The sequence below is a fragment of the Gymnoscopelus microlampas genome (assembly GCF_963454915.1).
Source record: "Gymnoscopelus microlampas genome assembly, chromosome: 16".
Lineage (NCBI taxonomy): Eukaryota > Metazoa > Chordata > Actinopteri > Myctophiformes > Myctophidae > Gymnoscopelus > Gymnoscopelus microlampas.
The window spans coordinates 10,141,153-10,159,308 of record NC_139953.1 but is presented as its reverse complement, the minus strand read 5'-3'; the positions used below and the strand labels follow the sequence as shown (position 1 = coordinate 10,159,308).

The window sequence follows — 18,156 nt, the reverse complement described above, 5'->3', positions numbered from 1 at the left end:
CAATTTTCAGTACTTTTACTTCTACTCCACTACATCTCAGAGGCAAATATTGTACTTTTACTCCACTGCAATTATTAGAACATTTTAGTTACTAGTTACTTTGCAATTATCAATTGTTATATTATGAAACATACATTAACCACTTTAGTCCTATTTTATACATAGGTTATTTGAAAATAGAACATCTACAAGCTTACAACGCGTCGCATCGCGACACGTTGTAAGCTTGTAGATCTGCTATTTTCAAACATTTTAGTACTTTTACTTTTGGTACTTTAAGTACATTTTGATACCAATACTTTAATACTTTTGTACTTTTACTCAAGTCAATTTTGAATTCCGGACTTTTACTTGTAACGGAGTATTTCTATATTGCAGTATTGATACTTTTACTTAAGTAAAATATCTGAGTACTTTTTCCACCAATGACACAATGGTGCAGTGGTAACATTATGTGCCTCTCATAGAAGAGGTTCAGAGTTCAAACCTCAGACTTATTAGAGCAAAATACCGGAAGGAAAGATTTAAAAAGCTCACAATGTATGTCAGCCTTTAGTCTTTAGTTAAATATTAGCTGGGAAATATTCTTGTTTATGTAGCCTTGAGCCTTGAGCTATGTGAAAACATGGTATAGTCAACAGGCAACTACAGAACACAACTGTATCCTTGTTTATGTAGTTGCAACTGTCTTTTTTTAACCCATTAAGAACGGGAAAGCATCTGTGTCATTCTAGATTTGAGCTAAAAAGCACTATTTTATACTTTGGCTATTCAAAAATAGCAGATATACAAGCTCATAGCGCGTCACTTCGTGCCGCGCTACGAGCTTGTAGATCTGCTATTTTTGAAAAATCCAGAAAATGTGTGCAAAACTTTGAATATATTCTTTTAAAGCTGACATTTTTAACTCAAATCTTTGCTTCTGGGGGGTCCCTGGAACAAAATATTTTGAGATGGGGGTCTCGGCCAAATTACATGTATATAAATTTGGGGGTCTTTGACATGAAAAAGTTGGAGCACCACTAAACTTGAGTTTTTCAGAAAAATATTTTTAATGATTTAGAAGACGTTTGTAGAATCGGCCTCAGGTTTTAATGGGTTAAATATGCATCAGTACAGTACATCTCTAAAAGGTCAGTTGGTTGAGGATGTTCTCGCCTCAACCCCTCCAATTTGACCTCTGGGGAAGTCTCTCCCCGATCCCATCGCCTGGGTTTGTGATCCAGTGCACTGGCATGGTGTGGGACGAGAACCTGCCAGCTGACTCCCTTATGCTGCGTTCACACGGGTGAACATGTGTCGCTTGGTATTAGTGTTGCTCAACACCAGCCTGGGTGTGCTGTGGATCTTTGAGCTAGTGGAGCTCTATTGTAATGACGCCACGTGCACTGCACAGTGCACACGCACCCGCACGCATGTGCACATAGCCGCTCATCTCAGTGCTAGTTGAAATACTGCATGCAAACCAGTTTTTTTTAAATGTAATTATATTTCTTATTATTTAGTTGCACTCGTTAGAGTGTCTGGTTCAGCCCTCGCTCTTGGGTCCTAAGCGATGGGATCTCATCCAAGTTATCACATAATCTGTAGGGTCCCAGTCATCTATGGGTGGCCCATGTACTGTAACTTGATGAACAATATTAAGGCTGACACCTTTGTACGGATTGGGGTGATGATTAAATTCATCTGGCTGAATCCCCTTCCGCACTCTGCAGTGCAGGGACCAATTGTCTCTCATTGTGAGAGGAATGTAAACACATTCAATTCCATGGCTTTTCTCGAGTAGCCTAATGTTATGCAAAGCCCGAAATGCCCGAAATGCCCCCTATACCCGCATATTTGTCTAAATACCTCCAAAAATTTAGTGACACCCACCCACAGTCATGAAACTAGAGGGAGCGTAAACAACAATCTGGTAACACCCACCCATAAAACAAACATGGGCAAATTCTCCTTCTACAGCGTAAACAACAATCTGGTAACACCCACCCATAAAACAAACATGGGCAAATTCTCCTTCTACAGCACGGCCACCAAGGTATGGAATAGTCTAACCCCATCCCTCAAAAAATGCAGTTCGCTGGGCTCATTCAAAACAGCCCTAAAAACTCATCTTTCTGGAGTCCATAAGAGGAGGTAGAACCAGTTTCCCGGTATTTTTTTTTCATGCTTTTTTTTTGTACATAGTGGTATTTTTTCTCTGTATTTTTATGTTGATATTTGAACTGTTGGTTGCTACTATATATGTCTATGAAACTTATTCAAGGACCCCAACGGAAACAAGTCCGCAAGGACTTTTTTGGTCGGACCTTTTAGACAAAAGTATTATAAATGTAACTGTGTTGTTTTACATTCTTTTGCCTAATAACATTTTCAATCAATCAATCAAAGCAGCCAGGTATAGATCTGTTGTTAGATGTTGACGGCGCGTTGACAGCTCTCTGGCGGCCACGCATTTGCACCTTCAGAGCTAGTGGAGCACTAGGCTCCACCGGCAGCCCACCCCTGCTCAACACGGTAGTTGACGTCATCAAGCGCTGCGTCATCGGAGCTACAGTTGTAGTTTTGTATATTTGTATCTGGAAGCAGAACCCAGCTCCAATTGAATTTGTAGCTCTGTATCTTTCGTAGCGGCTGCAAACGTCGGATGTTGCTGTGTATCTTCATGTCACTGGCCTCCATTGAAATGGAATGGTAGACTGTATCTTTGTATCTATCTGCGCGTGTGAACGCAGCACTAAGCTGACCACACCACTGCGCCTTCATACTCCTGACAGGTTCTCCTAGTGCAGTGGTTTTCAAACACGTTCCTGTTATGGACATCTGTATCTGGCCACGGGCCCCCACCTGAAAACACACACAAAAAAAACACAACTCTTGAAACTAACAAATGAGTGGGGCAGTGTGAATTAACACAGGATTGACCCTGGCAGCACATCAATGTTACACATGTGTTACCTGTTTATTAAGCTACTAAACATTTTCAACCACATCTAATGAGACAAGACATCAGTTGAATGAGTTTGGGAATGGGAATGAAGTGCAACAACTATGCAGTAAGTGAAGAAAGGGAACTTGGAAAGACACTTTCTGACAAAACATAAATCAATTGACTTGACCTTTCCAGCAGACTGAGAACTGACAAAAAGGAACTGAAATCTCAGCCATATATATTTGTTTACCATACATGGAACTGGATAGAGCTCTCTCATCGTTATTGTACTGTAAGTATTTGTCTCATCAGCAAGAACTGCACAGTGATGGGGAAGAAAGATAATTTGGAAAGACACTTGCGGACAAACCACACGTCATTTGACTAGACATTTCCAGCAGACTGAGAAAAAGAAATATAAACTAAGGAACTGATATTTTAACCATTGCCATATATAAATATCAAGTCAAGTGCAATCATCAGTATGTTAATCATAAATAATGTTTGTATTATTGTTTGATGTGCATTACACTTTTGTTCATAATTATACATATTAAACTATTGACTTATTCTCTTTGCATTATTTGAATTAGGGGTCTATAATAAGATGAAAAGAAAGTGGCTAAATAGATCTCATGCCCACAATGAAACTGTTTGGGCACAGAGGAGGGCCTTTCTGTTCTAACCTTCTTGAATTGGCACAAATGTGTTTCGTTGTGAGCTTGTGGATCGTTTTTATAGTGGCTCTGTATTTGTGGCACTAGCGTTTATGCAGACGTACTAGTCTAATAGTTCTAATGTGTAGCACACTAGCATAGACACTATGGCACATTACGAGTCCATTAGTTTACATTTAGCGCTAGTCATTTGGGCTTCTGGTAAAATGATTGACCAGTTATTTTGTATGTCCGTCACAAGCTGGCATGGTGATGACCCCTGGACTAGACACATAACTTCAACATGCGTGAGAACACTGTTCTGTGTGGAATCCATCAAACCTCAGAATGGTGAAGTGGAGCAGTGTGTGTCTTCACAGCTTCTTCACAGCTTTCATGACATCTGACAATAGGCTCTATTCACAGCAGCCATATTATGAAGACATTCACAGGTGTTACCAATGATACTAATGAAGGCTCTGTTCCATTCTGGTCAAACAGAGCCAGGGTGCTGATATTGTGCATGTTGGCCCACTGGAAACACTCTGTTACACTAGTGGGTCTACAGTTGGGGTCCAGGGACCCTCATGGGCTTCCAAATGGCCCCTTACAGGTGTGTATCTCTGAGAGTGTACAAATGGAACCAAATGGACCCGTAAGGGTCCATTTGGTTCCATTTGTACACTCTCAGAGTTGTGGGGGTCATGGAAACCACTGTGCTAGACTAAATGGAACAGAGCCTTCATTAGTATCATTGGTAACACCTGTGAAGGAAGTGATAATATGGCTGCTGTGCATAGAGCCTATTCCGCACTAATTTAGTCATTTATTTGGCAACGCTACAAGTGACTCCCTACTAGTCCCTGTGTAGCATGCAGTGCCTCCATCAGGTGCACACATAGGAGCCTGTCTGTTTGCTTTCATAGGAGAAATCGCCCTTCTCTTATTAAAATATCGGTCTTGCTGAACCACAGTTGCTTTCCACCCTGCTCTCATTCAGTACAATGTAGGTTAGGTTGCTTTATTTTCTCATCCTGATGATAAGTCTGAAAACATTTAGTTGAGCATGGCAGTCTCCATGTTTCTTGTTAAAACCAGAGTATAAAAGGCATGAAAATAGCAAATTGAGTTGTCAGCACTAGCTATGCAACACTTTTAAAGACACGCAGCAGAAGAAGGAAATGTAAACATTTCTCAGACATATGTGGGTGTAAGTTGTGGTTTACTTTATAGGACATTATGCAAGTAACACTCAAAAGTGTGAACTTGCTACAGTATGTTCTGTTGACAGGCTTTTTATTATCTATGAATCATTATCATTCATATTTGTAATTATATGAAGTATGTACACTTTTAATAGACACAGTGGGGGGTATAGTTTGGTAGTCTTTCTTACAATTTATATTTGCTAATAGTATGTTGGATTCATGCATATTTTCAGAATTAAAAACAAAACAAAAAAATCAGAAAAAAAAGATGACAGTGACTCCGAGAACCACCTAGGGGCCCTTGAATACTTGTGATGTACTGTAGATCCCAGTGCAGAGTGTGTACTCTGATTTGTCCTTCTTTGAAGAACACTTTGTCCTTCTTTGAAGAACACAGCGTGTGGCTAATTGCATTTTAGGGAAAAAGAAACAAAAAGGACAGCCGAGAGAGAGAGAGAGAGAGAGAGAGAGAGAGAGAGAGAGAGAGAGAGAGAGAGAGAGAGAGAGAGAGAGAGAGAGAGAGAGAGAGAGAGAGAGAGAGAGAGAGAGAGAGAGAGAGAGAGAGAGAGAGAGAGAGAGAGAGAGAGAGAGAGAGAGAGAGAGAGAGAGAGAGAGAGAGAGAGAGAGAGAGAGAGAGAGAGAGAGAGAGAGAGAGAGAGAGAGCATAATGATATAAACCAGAACCACACTTTATGATATTAAATAATGAGAAATTACATGAAATCAGGTCTCCTGTTTTCCTGGAATTTCCTGGACTGATACTATTTTGCAGAGCATCATAATATGGGGCCTGTTCTGTTCTGAAATAAAACAAAAACATATAGTAGTTTGTCTAAAGTCAAAGTTGTTGGCTGCTGTTTATTGAAGCCTGGCCATTTCTATGGCAATTGCGGTGTAAAACAGCCTGGACAACGCTCCACACGTTCCGGACTCTTCTCCCTCCTGGCTCCCAAACTGTGGAATAAACTCCCATGGCAGTCAGAACCGCAGACTCACTCCCAATCTTCCGCCATAATCTGAAGACTCACCTCTTCAGACTCAACCTTCACTCTCCCTGTACCCCTCCTCCTTGCCATCTGTTCTTTCCACTGATGCCAACGACTGACCAAGATATATACCTACTATGCAGACATAATGTTCTCATTTGTTTCTCTTTGTTTCTTAGACTAGTTTTTCTCGACACCACAAATGTTAAGAATGTGATTCATATACATAACGTCATTTTAAACAGATGCTAGGTTCATTGTTTACCTGGTATCCTATAGTTTCAATGTGCAGAAAACATCTGTACATTGTACAACTCAAACATATTCATGTCAAGGACCCCAATATTAACATCTGTTTAGTTTTTTTTTCACTATTTTTTGAAAATCGCAACGCATTGTGAGCCTGTACATCGGCTGTTTTCAAATAGCCTATGTATGTATGTAGGGTTAAAGTGGTTAAACAGCTACATCTATATTAAAACATTTTACTGAGGACCCCCTGGAACCCCCTCAAGGACCCCTGGGATCCAGACCCCACTTTTGAGAACCACTGATTTAGATAGCATGTTGTTTAGGCATATGCTAAGTTCATTGTTTACCCTGGAATCCTATAGTTTCAAATGTACAGAATGTTATTTACTGTAGATGGCATGTTGATTAGACAGATGCTAGTTTCATTGTTTAGCTTAGGGGTCTTCAACAGGGGGTCCGGGAACCCTAGGGGGTCCTCAGAGCTAGTACAGGGGGTCCGCCAAATCTTTGTGTGATATTTCTTTTTTTTACCTTAACCACTTGAACCCTAGCATCCCCTTTTCTGAGGAGAACTTTAGCCAAAAATAGCAGACTATTTTTGGCAAAGAGGCTATAGGTGTAGAGGGGAAAAAGTAAAAATAAAAATAAAATCTCATCTGAAACACAATTTTATACAATATAGAGTGGGGTCCGGGGAACCCCCAGGGGTGCGTGGGGGGTTCCAGGGGGTCCCCAGAAAAAATGTGTTAATATAACACAATAGTTGTAACCACTGAGCCTGTAGATCTGCTATTTTTGAAAACTCTTGAAAATGTGTGCAAACCTTTGAATACATATTTTTAAAGCGAACATTTGTATCTCAAAGCTTTGCTTCTGGGGGGTCCCTGGAACAAAATATTTTGAGATGGGGGTCCGCGGCCAAATACATATCATTTTGGGGGTCCTTGACATGAAAAAGTTTGAGAACCACTGGTTTAGCTGGTATCCTATTTTTTTGAGGCACTACAATGTATTTGATTATTTACCTTCACTCTGGATAAGAGTGTCTGCTAAATGCCTACATTTGAATTATAAATTGTAGCCTACAAAGATGTACAGAGACGTGACCTTTTTTTTTCCCGCTATCTCTCTCCTGATAGGATCACCTCCCTCCTCTGAGCAACCGGCAGGGCCCTATCCTTTCCTGGTGCGGTCAGATTACAGCGGTAAAGACGTCCCCGTGGTTCAGGCCTATGCCTTTGGGAAGTATCTGGGATACCTGCGCGTGAGCTTTGATGAAGCCGGCAACGTGCTGCGCTCCACGGGCAACCCTATTCTACTGGACAGCACCGTGGCAGAGGGTGAGTTCATACCGGGGCTGCAACTATCCATAAATGTTTTGATAGTTTTTTGATCAAATAATCGAGAAGCGCCTTTTTTTGTTTTATTTTTCATGTAGCAATGAATTGCCGTGAAAAAAAAAAATCCTAAACACTTAAGCCCTGTTTTATACTTAACCCATTAAGACCTGAGGACGATTCAACAAATGCCTTCTAAATCAGTGGCTCTCACACTTTCAAGATTTTTTTTAAATGTTCAAAAATAGCAGATGTACAAGCTCGCAGCGACTGTGAGCTTGTATGTCTGCTATTTTTGAATTGCCAACGCAAAAATCTAACGTGACAATTAGTTAATCCTATATATAATACTTGATACTACTAGATCTGCAATTGTTGCTAATAAAAGAACGGAGAATTCAAAAATGCTTTGCCAAAATTGAGAATTGAGTTTTTTATTAAAATCAGTTATCAATAAGTTAGTTCGATTAACTGTGGTACCCCTAGTTATTACCCTATTATACTGGACAGCACTGTAGCAGAGGGTGAGTTATACAAACAGAAGTATTATTTTTTTGTTTGTTTACGTAGTTTATCTCCTGTCTTCCCAGACCCCGTTATCCGTGCAGAAGTGGAGGAGTGGAAGAGGAGCTTGGCCAACTACTCCGCCAAGTACGTGGGAAAGACTCTCGTCTATCTCAACGGAACGTTTGACGAATGCCGCTACCGCGAGTGTAACCTGGGAAACCTCATCTGTGACGCCATGGTGAGTGTTTCAGGGCCTGGAATCTTTTATCTTTTTTAGGGGCAAGGCCACTTGTCCTTTGATGTCTTTATTTGTTGTTTTTACTTATTTTGTTTTATTTTATCCTACTGTAATGCACCTTGCCCCAAGGCCAAATGCCAGGGCAGGAAGGCCATAAAATAAAACCTTGATTTTTAAGTCCGGTGAAATAATGAATTTAGGGCCCTAAGGATGATTCTGTATTTAATATGTAGAAGGCTATTACTATAAATGAAATAAATACATAAGCTGATAATAAACATATATCAAATTGGGGTCCGTGGCCTCATGCAAGAAAGATTTATCTGAGTGTGTTTATGTTCACTCAGTGTAATATTCTGTGTTGGTGAGGGGGAGTGTCCAGGAATGTCCTGTCTTCAACAGGGGGTCCAGGACCCCTAGGGGGTCCTCAGTTACTAAAAGGGGGCCGCCAAATCTTTGTGTGATATGATATTATTTCTTTTACATTAACTACTTGAACCCCAGCATCCCTTTTCTGAGGAGAACTTTAGCCAAAAATAGCCGCGAGGCGTTGTGAGCTTGTAGATCGGCTATTTTTTGGCAAAGAGGTATAGAGGGGGAAAAGAGCAGACCAAGTAAAAAAAAAGTTTAATCTGAAACACAATTTTATACAATATAGAGGGCGTCCCTGCTTCATCTCTCTCAGCTAGGGGGTCCTTGGCCTGAAAAACGTTGAAGCGTTGACCCCTCGTCTATTATAAGGCAGAGTATTTGGGATATGAACTGTAGGGTGCAGTAACCACATAATCGTGGCATCCTGCCTTTTGACTCTGGCTCGGGGCCTATGCTGCTTATCATTCCCTCTCTCTCCTCCCACTCTTCCACTATCTCTCCACTGTGCTGTCTAATTAAGCATCAAAGCCCTAAAAATGGATCAGCTATTTCTGAAAAATCGTGAAAATGTGTGCAAATCTTTTAATGTATGTATTTTTTTTAAAGCGAACATTTTTAACTCAAATCTTTGCTTCTGGGGGAGATTGTTCCTGGAACAAAATACTTTCAGATGGGGTTCCGTGGCCAAATACATATCATTTTGGGAGGTCCTTGACATGAAAAGGTTTGAGCACCACTGATATATACAGTAGCAACATACGTTTCAAAAAACTGTTGTAGAATCCCCTGAAGCAATAAGATTTGAGTTACAAATGTTCGCTTTAAAAAATATATATATTCAAAGATTTGCACACATTTTCACGATAAAAAGAAAATAGCCAAAGAAATTTAAAAAATCACGGATGCTTTCCCCGGGTCTTAATGGGTTAAAAACAGTGTGTAAACTGAGAACCCTCTCTGCCTTTACAGATCGACAACAACATCAAGTATGCAGACGAGCTGCAGTGGAACCACGTGAGCTCCTGCATCTACAACAGTGGAGGCATCCGCAACGCCATTGATGAGCGCGCTCGCAACGGTGTGTATAATGGCACTACTCTCTATTTGTTCAAACACGTATTCCCTATTTTATACTTTGACCGTTAGAAAGTAGCCGATCTGCCAGCTCCTAAAGGGATAGTTCACCCCGAAAATGACTTTTTCCCCCCTATTGATTAGTCACCCCATGGAGACTTGAATTCATGGATGTTTTTCTTGTTTTTGTCGCAAGTCAATAATTTGATGACAAGCAGCAGTTCCGGTTCCAGACACAAAGGAAACGCAAAGAGTCTCATTTGTGTCTCCTACTGGAACCGCTGCCTACCGGTCATCAAATTATTGGCTTAGGAAACAAAAAATATCCATGAATTCAAGTCTCCATGGGGTGACTAATCGATAGGAAAAAGATTTGGGTGAACTATCCCTTTAATGTGTCACATCGTGATGCATTTTGAGCTTGTAGAGCCACTCTTTTCAAAGAATTTGGAGGATTTTGAAAATGTAAACAAAATACTAATAATAATTACACATTTTGAAAGTTTTCGCCTATAATGACATGCCCGAAATATGGACACCAGTGCAAGTAAAAAAGAAAGAAAGAAAGAAAGAAAGAAAATGAGGAAATATACCTTGTGTATTTGGGAAAGAAAGAGAGAGAGAGAGAGAATCCCTCCATAGTAGGTCAAAGAAACAAACCACCCACTGGAGTCGTGACGTAAACAAAGGCCCAGCACCAGATCTTGTCACCGTTCAGAGAGTAATTACAGCTTCCAGGTTAGCGCCGTACCACAGTGGCTATTTTTGACTTTTTCCTCTATGATTTTCTCCTCCTTGCATAATACTCGTAAATTAAACATGCTGCCTCTGTGTTGAAATTAAGTTTGTTTTTTTAGGGAGGAGCAGCCAGTAGCATATCGTCTCTGTCGGGGTGGAACCCTCATTATGGCCAAAACTGTTACTTTTCAGGATTCAAATTCAAAAGCATCAAAAGTAGCAGATCTACAAGCTCGAAACGCGTCACTTGTAGATCTGTTACTTTTGATGCTTTTGTGTGTCACACGTTAATCTACAAAAAAAACACAAAGAGTTAGAATATGGAGATATAAGAGTTTTCTGCCCGACAACAACGATACTCAAAAAGACTAGTCCTGTCACACTCTCTCTTCCAGCATGTTGAAACGTCCAGTTTGTACACAGGACGTAACTACTCAGGACGGTACTGTAACTACTCCAAAGCTTCCATAACAGGCTTCTATAGCAGTGGTTCCCAAACCTTTCAGCTCAAGACCCAAAATATTAATGTAGTGTCTCCCCGAGACACAAACGTACACAATTACATTATGAATGAATCACTAAAGCCCCATTTAATAGCGAAAATCCACCTTTTTCTTGCTATTTCATAAAAGTGTTTTTAATTTATGATTTTTGTTTTGTTTTGTCTTTGAGTTTATTATTATTTTTATAACATGTTGAAATAAAAAAGGAGCACATTTTGGGGAAGCACTGTTATAGAATGATTCTCTGTGTTCTGGTACTAGCAGGTCATCTTAGAAAAAAGCAGAGGATCATTGCAACTGTGTTGAGATTCAGAACATTAACTGTGTCAGTAGTGCAGCAACATTGTCTTAACCACTGTCAACCTGGTGACCCTATTTTAAGGCGAAATGTTTTACATTTTCAAATATTACTATTTTACAAGCTCAAAACATGTCACATCACTACATAGATTGAGTAACATAGCTGGGGTACAACTTGATGGTATGATGTTGTAGATGTTGATTTAAGAGCTCCTAGTAATCGTCATCATATCTTCAGGTGAGGTGGTATAAGAACGTACGTCCAGTCGCGAAAGTTATATCATACAAAGGTTTATTATAGAAGAGTTCACAGCAACAAATATACAGCAAGCAGCGTGGTGAGCAGCATAATCATCCGAAATCTCTCTCTGGTCTCCTTTACATGACATATTTATATCGTTTCAGGGGCCCCCAGAATCTATATCCCCCTCCCTCCTGACTCGGGGCATCTCTCTATCTCCCCAACCTCTGAGGGGTCATGCGTCACCCTCTTTCACAATACTGTTCTCACCACAGTTCTGACCACAGAAATGCACAAACATGTCTTCATAACAATTAAACCTGCAGACATGCAAAAGTGTCACTTTTCAGCTACAGTCACCTTTTTGAACCCAAATAGGGCAATTGTGTGACACCTGACCCGAAAGAAAACAACATGTTGTCACCTTTTTCACCTGCATGCCTGAACCTGACATCAGCTTTACCCTTACTCTAGTTTGCCACCCCTCCTCTTCTCTATTGCATTCATATCACCATGGGCTCTAAGGGTCCTCTGCGAGACGTATCTGCTGCCTCTCGAGCAACCTAACCCTGCCTATCCCTGGGGACTGCTAGAGTAACCGCTAACCGCTACCTTACGCTATCTTGTGGAATGTTCATCTCACATGCACCTTGCTTCGTTACTGGCTTCCAGATGTTTCTGCTGTGTCACTACTCTTCTCTACTTCTCTCTCAGCTCCCTGGGTCATCTCTGCAATACTTTGGAATGTTAGATGTTCTCTGTATCTACTGTCTTTACATGTAGCTTACTTCTCCTTCAACCCATTGCGACCGGGAGAAGCATCTGCGCTGTTAACCCTAAACTTGCTCCTACAATGTCAATGTGTGAGACCCAGGTAACGGGTGTGTATTATTGTAACTGTGTGCACACATACAGGCTCCATCACCATGGAGGACCTGATCGCCGTCATGCCGTTTGGAGGGACGTTTGACCTGGTGGAGGTCCGAGGCTCCACGCTGTGGAAGGCGTTTGAACACTCTGTCAGGAGATACGGAGAAGGCGTTGGAGCATTCCTACAAGTGTCTGGTAACGTCCTTCCTCCTCTTTAACATGTCTGTTCTTTACATCCTTGTCAAGTGCAGGGCCGCATTAACCGTGGAACTTAGTGGAACTTGTGTTCCACGGCCCGCAGCCTGCAGGGCCCTGTGAGAATTTTGTATTTAATTTTTGTGTATTTAAAGAAAAAAAATTGATTTATATTGGTCAAATAGAACCGAATTAGACCAAATTGGACCCGAATTAGACCGAATTAGACCCGAATTAGACCCGAAATTACACCACTGAGGGGGCCTTCGATTTTGTGGTGTTCCACGGCCCTGAGGGGTCTTAATGCGGCCCTGGTCAAGTGACGTCAGTGTTGGAGAAACACATTTGGAGAAACGCTGTATTGTATGTTTAAAACCGTGGACTGCAATGCAACAGAGTCTTCACGCTTAACTCGTTGGGTGCCAAAACCGGAGATTCACGGTTTTGCAAAGACACTCGTCGAGTGCCATAACCGCGAATCTCCGTGAGGCTATTTTTTTCCTTTTTTTCCCACAAGGGGCGGGCTAGCGCAACTTTGGAATCACCCACGGTGCCTCTTAAATGGAAGGGACAGATGGATCACGGTGCCAAAAAAAATCCCTTCCGTCCGCTCCCATTCTATCTCCTTGATAAAAACCTCCGGATCTCCTTAGCTTTTTACAGTGGAGAAAAAGGAGCCATTTTCGATGTGCGATCACTCCGCAATGGCTACTCGCGTGAGAGATGTTATTGTTCCAGGCGTTAGCCTGGACCGTCCACCGTCGTACACGCATCCATTGTTTACACCCGAGTGCTCGTCGTCGGTTCTACAGCCCTAAACAGCGCAGCGTAAACGCTAGGAATGCCAGCACTAGATGTACCCTGTTTTTAATAAACCTCTGGCACCGAATGAGTTAAAAGTTTGAGACTGGAAGTGACGACACAAAGACATTAGCAGACAAACTAGGAATTGGAACACCATAAAAGTGAAGCTGATAAATGGGTACTCTCGAAATTGGCAACCCACCTGAATTTGTAGTTTCTGTTTATTAAAGCGTTGGAGAGATGGGGAGACCGCTGTTACTGAACACACACTCAGGGGTGATGCAACTTTGATGATGGAGAGGGCCACGACATATTCCACACTCACTCCAGGGGGCCACGTTGCATATGCATACTGTACCTGTGCTTTCACCAGTAGTATACTGTAAACTCCATCACTCAAATAGCCCATGATAGTCACAATAATAATGAATAAGGAAGCACCATAGAGGACAGGGAGGGAGGCACCATAGGAAGCGCCATAGATGACAGGGAAGCCCCATATGACAGGAAGCACCATCAAAGACAGGGAAGCACTATAGGAAGCACCATAGATCAGGGGTCTTCAACAGGGGGTCCGGGACCCCTAGGGGGTCCTCAGAGCTACCATAGGGGCTCCGCCAAATCTTTGTGTGATAGGATTTAGCCCTTTTACATCAACCACTTGAACCAGAAATCCTTTTCTGAGGGGAACATTAGCCGAAAATATTTGGCAAAGAGGCTATAGGTGTAGAGGGAAAAAAGAGCAGACTAAGTAAAAAAGAAAACTTTAATCTGAAACACAATTTTATCCAATATAGAGGGGGTCCCTGCTTCATCTCTCTCTCAGCTAGGGGGTCCTTGGCCTGAAAACGTTGAAGACCCCTGCCATAGATGACAGTGAAGTACTATAGGAGACATGGAAGCACCATAGAAGACAGGGAATCAAGTCTTTGCTGTAGTCTTTGCGCTGAAGCTGTGGTGTTTTCCACGTGGTCACCACCACAGGGTTCCACGTGGAGTACGACGTGTCCAAGATGACGGGACAGCGGGTGAAGAGCCTCAGCATCCTGTGCACCGGCTGCCGGGTTCCCCGCTATGAGCCCGTGGAGCAGGAGCTGGTCTACAAGGTGGTGCTGCCCTCCTACCTGGTGACGGGAGGAGACGGATACTCCATGATCAAAGAGGAGAAACTCAAACACGACAGCGGTGAGCTGCATGCAGTGATCATTTTGACAGCACTTTTTTTTTTTAGTTTTTAGTAGGGCCGGGACTTTATCGCGTTAATTTCGATCAATTAATTACAAAAGAATTATCGCGTTAAAAAAATTAACGCATTTTAATCGTGCCTATTTTTTCACCGCGGAACGTTTCTCACTGGACGAGTTTCAGACGGACCTATTATCCAGCGCACCAGGTTGTTGCGCTGGTATTATCGGTCCGCCTGAGAAGCTGTCTGAGAAGTGAGAACGACGTCGTTCTCACAACAACAGAGCAGCCACTGAATGAAGACGTGCCGCATAGCCTGCTTGATAATGTTGGCTGGGCAAATCAGAATCTGTAATGGATGCCGCCCCCCACGCGCGCGTTTGTCCCGTTTGGGGGGGGGGGGGGGGGGGTGCACGATGCGGTGCGGGTCACATGCGCGCGATTTTTTTATAATTAATTAAACGACTATAAAACAACTAACAACAACACACTCTACCAGCCTCCAGTGGTGGAAAATAGCAGATCTACAAGCTCACAATGCCTTGTGCTTGTAGATCTGCTATTTTCACATGGTTACTGTATGTTTTATAATATTAATCGAAATCTACAAAGTAACTTGTAACTAAAGTTTTAAAATAAGTTTAAAAGTTAAATATTTGCCTCTGAGATATATTGGAGTTACTGGAGTAGAAGTAAAAGTATTAAAAAATTGGAAATAGGCGTATTCGAGAGTCCTCAAAATTGTACTTAAGTACAGTTCTTGAGTACATGTACTTAAAGACGTTTACCAAAATCCATTTGAAAACTATTTTTCTCACTGATCTCAGGTCAAATATTGATGTGCGATTAAAATGCGATTAATTTAGATTAATTAATTACAAAGCCTCTAATTAATTAGATTAATTTTTTTAATCGAGTCCCAGCCCTAGTTTTTAGTCATAGTCTTTTGAATAAAATGTCATTTAGTTTGTCATATTTTAGTCATCTGAAACGTTTTAGTCTTAGTCTTAGTTTTAGTCGACTAAATGTCATACGATTTTTGTTGACTAAATCTACAGTTGATTTAGTCAAAAAAAATATTTTGGCGGTGCCTTGATGGCGTCGTAATGGCTGATTTTATACTTGGTTGCGTGCTGAAAATAGCCGATCTACAAGCTCACAACACGTCGCGCTGCGACGCGTTGTGAGCTTGTAGATCTGCTATTTTCAGAGCGCAGCACCCGGAGCGCAACCAAACATACAACGGCTTGTCTTTTAGTTCTACTGCATCTCTTCTCCACTAGTCCAATCAAAGTTTATTTATATAGCACGTTTCATACATCAAGTGCAGTTCAATGTGATTCACAGAATAGGTTTAAAAATAAAGATTAAAAAAACCCGGAGGATAGCAACAAAATAGAAAAGAAAACATTTAGAATAGTAAACATTGGTAGTCAAAGAGTTAATACAATAGTATTTTGTCTCCCTGCTCTTCTACCGTGTCAAAGGTTTTTTTCGTTCACAAATTTTGACCTGATGGTCATGATTCCATGTATCAAGCAAGCAGGCAGGCTCTATCAGCTCAATTGTAAAAAATGTCAGCACTATTATAATAATAATAATAATATTAATACATACGATTTTATATAGCGCTTTTCTAGAAACTGAAAAATAGATTTACAGAAGCAATATAAAAACAACTTTATTAGACAGAACTAGTGCAGCTTTAAGCTCTTGTTAATACTCTGCGCTCACACTATGAGCTTGTAGATCTGCTATTTTTGAATAGAATAGAGTATAAAAAATAATGGTTATTTTTCAAAAATAGCAGATATACAAGCTCATAGCGCGGCACCGAGTGCCGCGCTATGAGCTTGTAGATCTGCTATTTTTGAAAAATCTTGAAAAAAAATTGTTAGATTTTTTTTCAAAAAACTGTTAGGATTTAGATTTTTTTAAAGAATCTCCTCAGGTCTTAATGGGTCAATTGTCGTCTGCCATGTCGTTTGGTTGAGAAATCACTGGAACAAATGCCTTTCTCTTCCAGGGGATTTGGACATTGCCGTTTTGTCCAACTACATCGCAGAGAGGAAGAAGGTTCACCCGTCAGTGGAGGGACGGATACGGATCTCCAGCTCAGCCTCGGGACTATCAGGGACCACCGCTTCAGTGGTCCTCCTAACCGGACTGCTCTTCACTCTCTGTGGGAGTCTGTGAGGTTTCAGTTAGCGCAGGCTTTGAAGAGGACAGAAATGTGTTTTTATTGAAGAAGAAAAAGAAGAAAAAAAGAGCATTCAATTTTGTTATAGCGCCAAATCAAGTTGTCTCAAGACACTTTACATTATAGAGCAGAGACCTGACATTGCCCCATCCTGAGTAAGCAATGTTTTGTGACAGTGGCGACGGAAAAACCCCCTCTTAAAGGGGAATTTTGGACTAAGGTTTTCTTACCTTTTCTATAACGTTATGATATCTTAGGATGAATGGTACAGTAGAAAAATGTCATAACTCCATTAGGGATGCCACCGATTATTCGAATTTTAGAATATTCGTTACAGTCTCCATAATCGAAAATGATTTTTAAAATTCGATTTTAATAAAAAAAAAAAAATAATAATTATTAAAACAATTTTTTTTTTTTACTTTTTACTTTTTTTTTTTTTTACTTTTTACTTTTGTATGCCTTAGTTTCAATCAAAATATATGCTAATACTAATATTATAGTCTTAATAATTGTAAATGGCCACAGTTTCAGAGCGTTTCACTGTTTCAGCCCAGCCCAAACATGAACTCTGCAGCCGCACTGAGGCCCCTGCTGGAAAGCATCCCAGCCCAAACATTAACGTAACTAATAATTGGGCCGCGCAACCCAGAAATGACCGTGATAATGCTAAAACAGGAGCGGAGAAAAAAAAAAAAAAAAAAAAAGGCTTTGAAGAGGACAGAAATGTGTTTTTATTGAAGAAGAAAAAGAAGAAAAAAAGAGCATTCAATTTTGTTATAGCGCCAAATCAAGTTGTCTCAAGACACTTTACATTATAGAGCAGAGACCTGACATTGCCCCATCCTGAGTAAGCAATGTTTTGTGACAGTGGCGACGGAAAAACCCCCTCTTAAAGGGGAATTTTGGACTAAGGTTTTCTTACCTTTTCTATAACGTTATGATATCTTAGGATGAATGGTACAGTAGAAAAATGTCATAACTCCATTAGGGATGCCACCGATTATTCGAATTTTAGAATATTCGTTACAGTCTCCATAATCGAAAATGATTTTTAAAATTCGATTTTAATAAAAAAAAAATAATAATAATTATTAAAACAATTTTTTTTTTTTACTTTTTACTTTTTTTTTTTTTTACTTTTTACTTTTGTATGCCTTAGTTTCAATCAAAATATATGCTAATACTAATATTATAGTCTTAATAATTGTAAATGGCCACAGTTTCAGAGCGTTTCACTGTTTCAGCCCAGCCCAAACATGAACTCTGCAGCCGCACTGAGGCCCCTGCTGGAAAGCATCCCAGCCCAAACATTAACGTAACTAATAATTGGGCCGCGCAACCCAGAAATGACCGTGATAATGCTAAAACAGGAGCGGAGAAAAAAAAAAAAAAAAAAAAAAAGTTTTTTTTTTTTTTTTTGAAAAATATTTTTCAAAAAACGGCGCCGTCGAATAATCGAAAAATATTCGCCAGGGCTGTCCGAATTTCGAATTGGCTGAAGGTCAGATTGTGGCATCCACTCCATCCCGGGTCCGCCACAGCTTAAAACGTGCGC

General features: G+C 40.8%; 1 protein-coding gene across 1 annotated transcript in view; it reads left to right on the top strand.

The window, feature by feature from the left end:
* The window catches only part of LOC311063212 (snake venom 5'-nucleotidase-like), a 28,085-nt gene extending 10,197 nt beyond the window's left edge, over positions 1 to 17,888 (top strand). The window contains exons 4-9 of the mRNA XM_084082498.1: positions 7,174 to 7,374; positions 7,962 to 8,116; positions 9,458 to 9,566; positions 12,260 to 12,409; positions 14,198 to 14,398; positions 16,425 to 17,888. Of these exons, the coding sequence (XP_083938624.1) occupies positions 7,174 to 7,374; positions 7,962 to 8,116; positions 9,458 to 9,566; positions 12,260 to 12,409; positions 14,198 to 14,398; positions 16,425 to 16,594 (986 nt within the window). The 3' untranslated portion in view covers positions 16,595 to 17,888. The remainder of the gene's footprint in view (positions 1 to 7,173; positions 7,375 to 7,961; positions 8,117 to 9,457; positions 9,567 to 12,259; positions 12,410 to 14,197; positions 14,399 to 16,424) is intronic.
* The last annotated feature ends 268 nt before the right edge of the window (positions 17,889 to 18,156 follow it).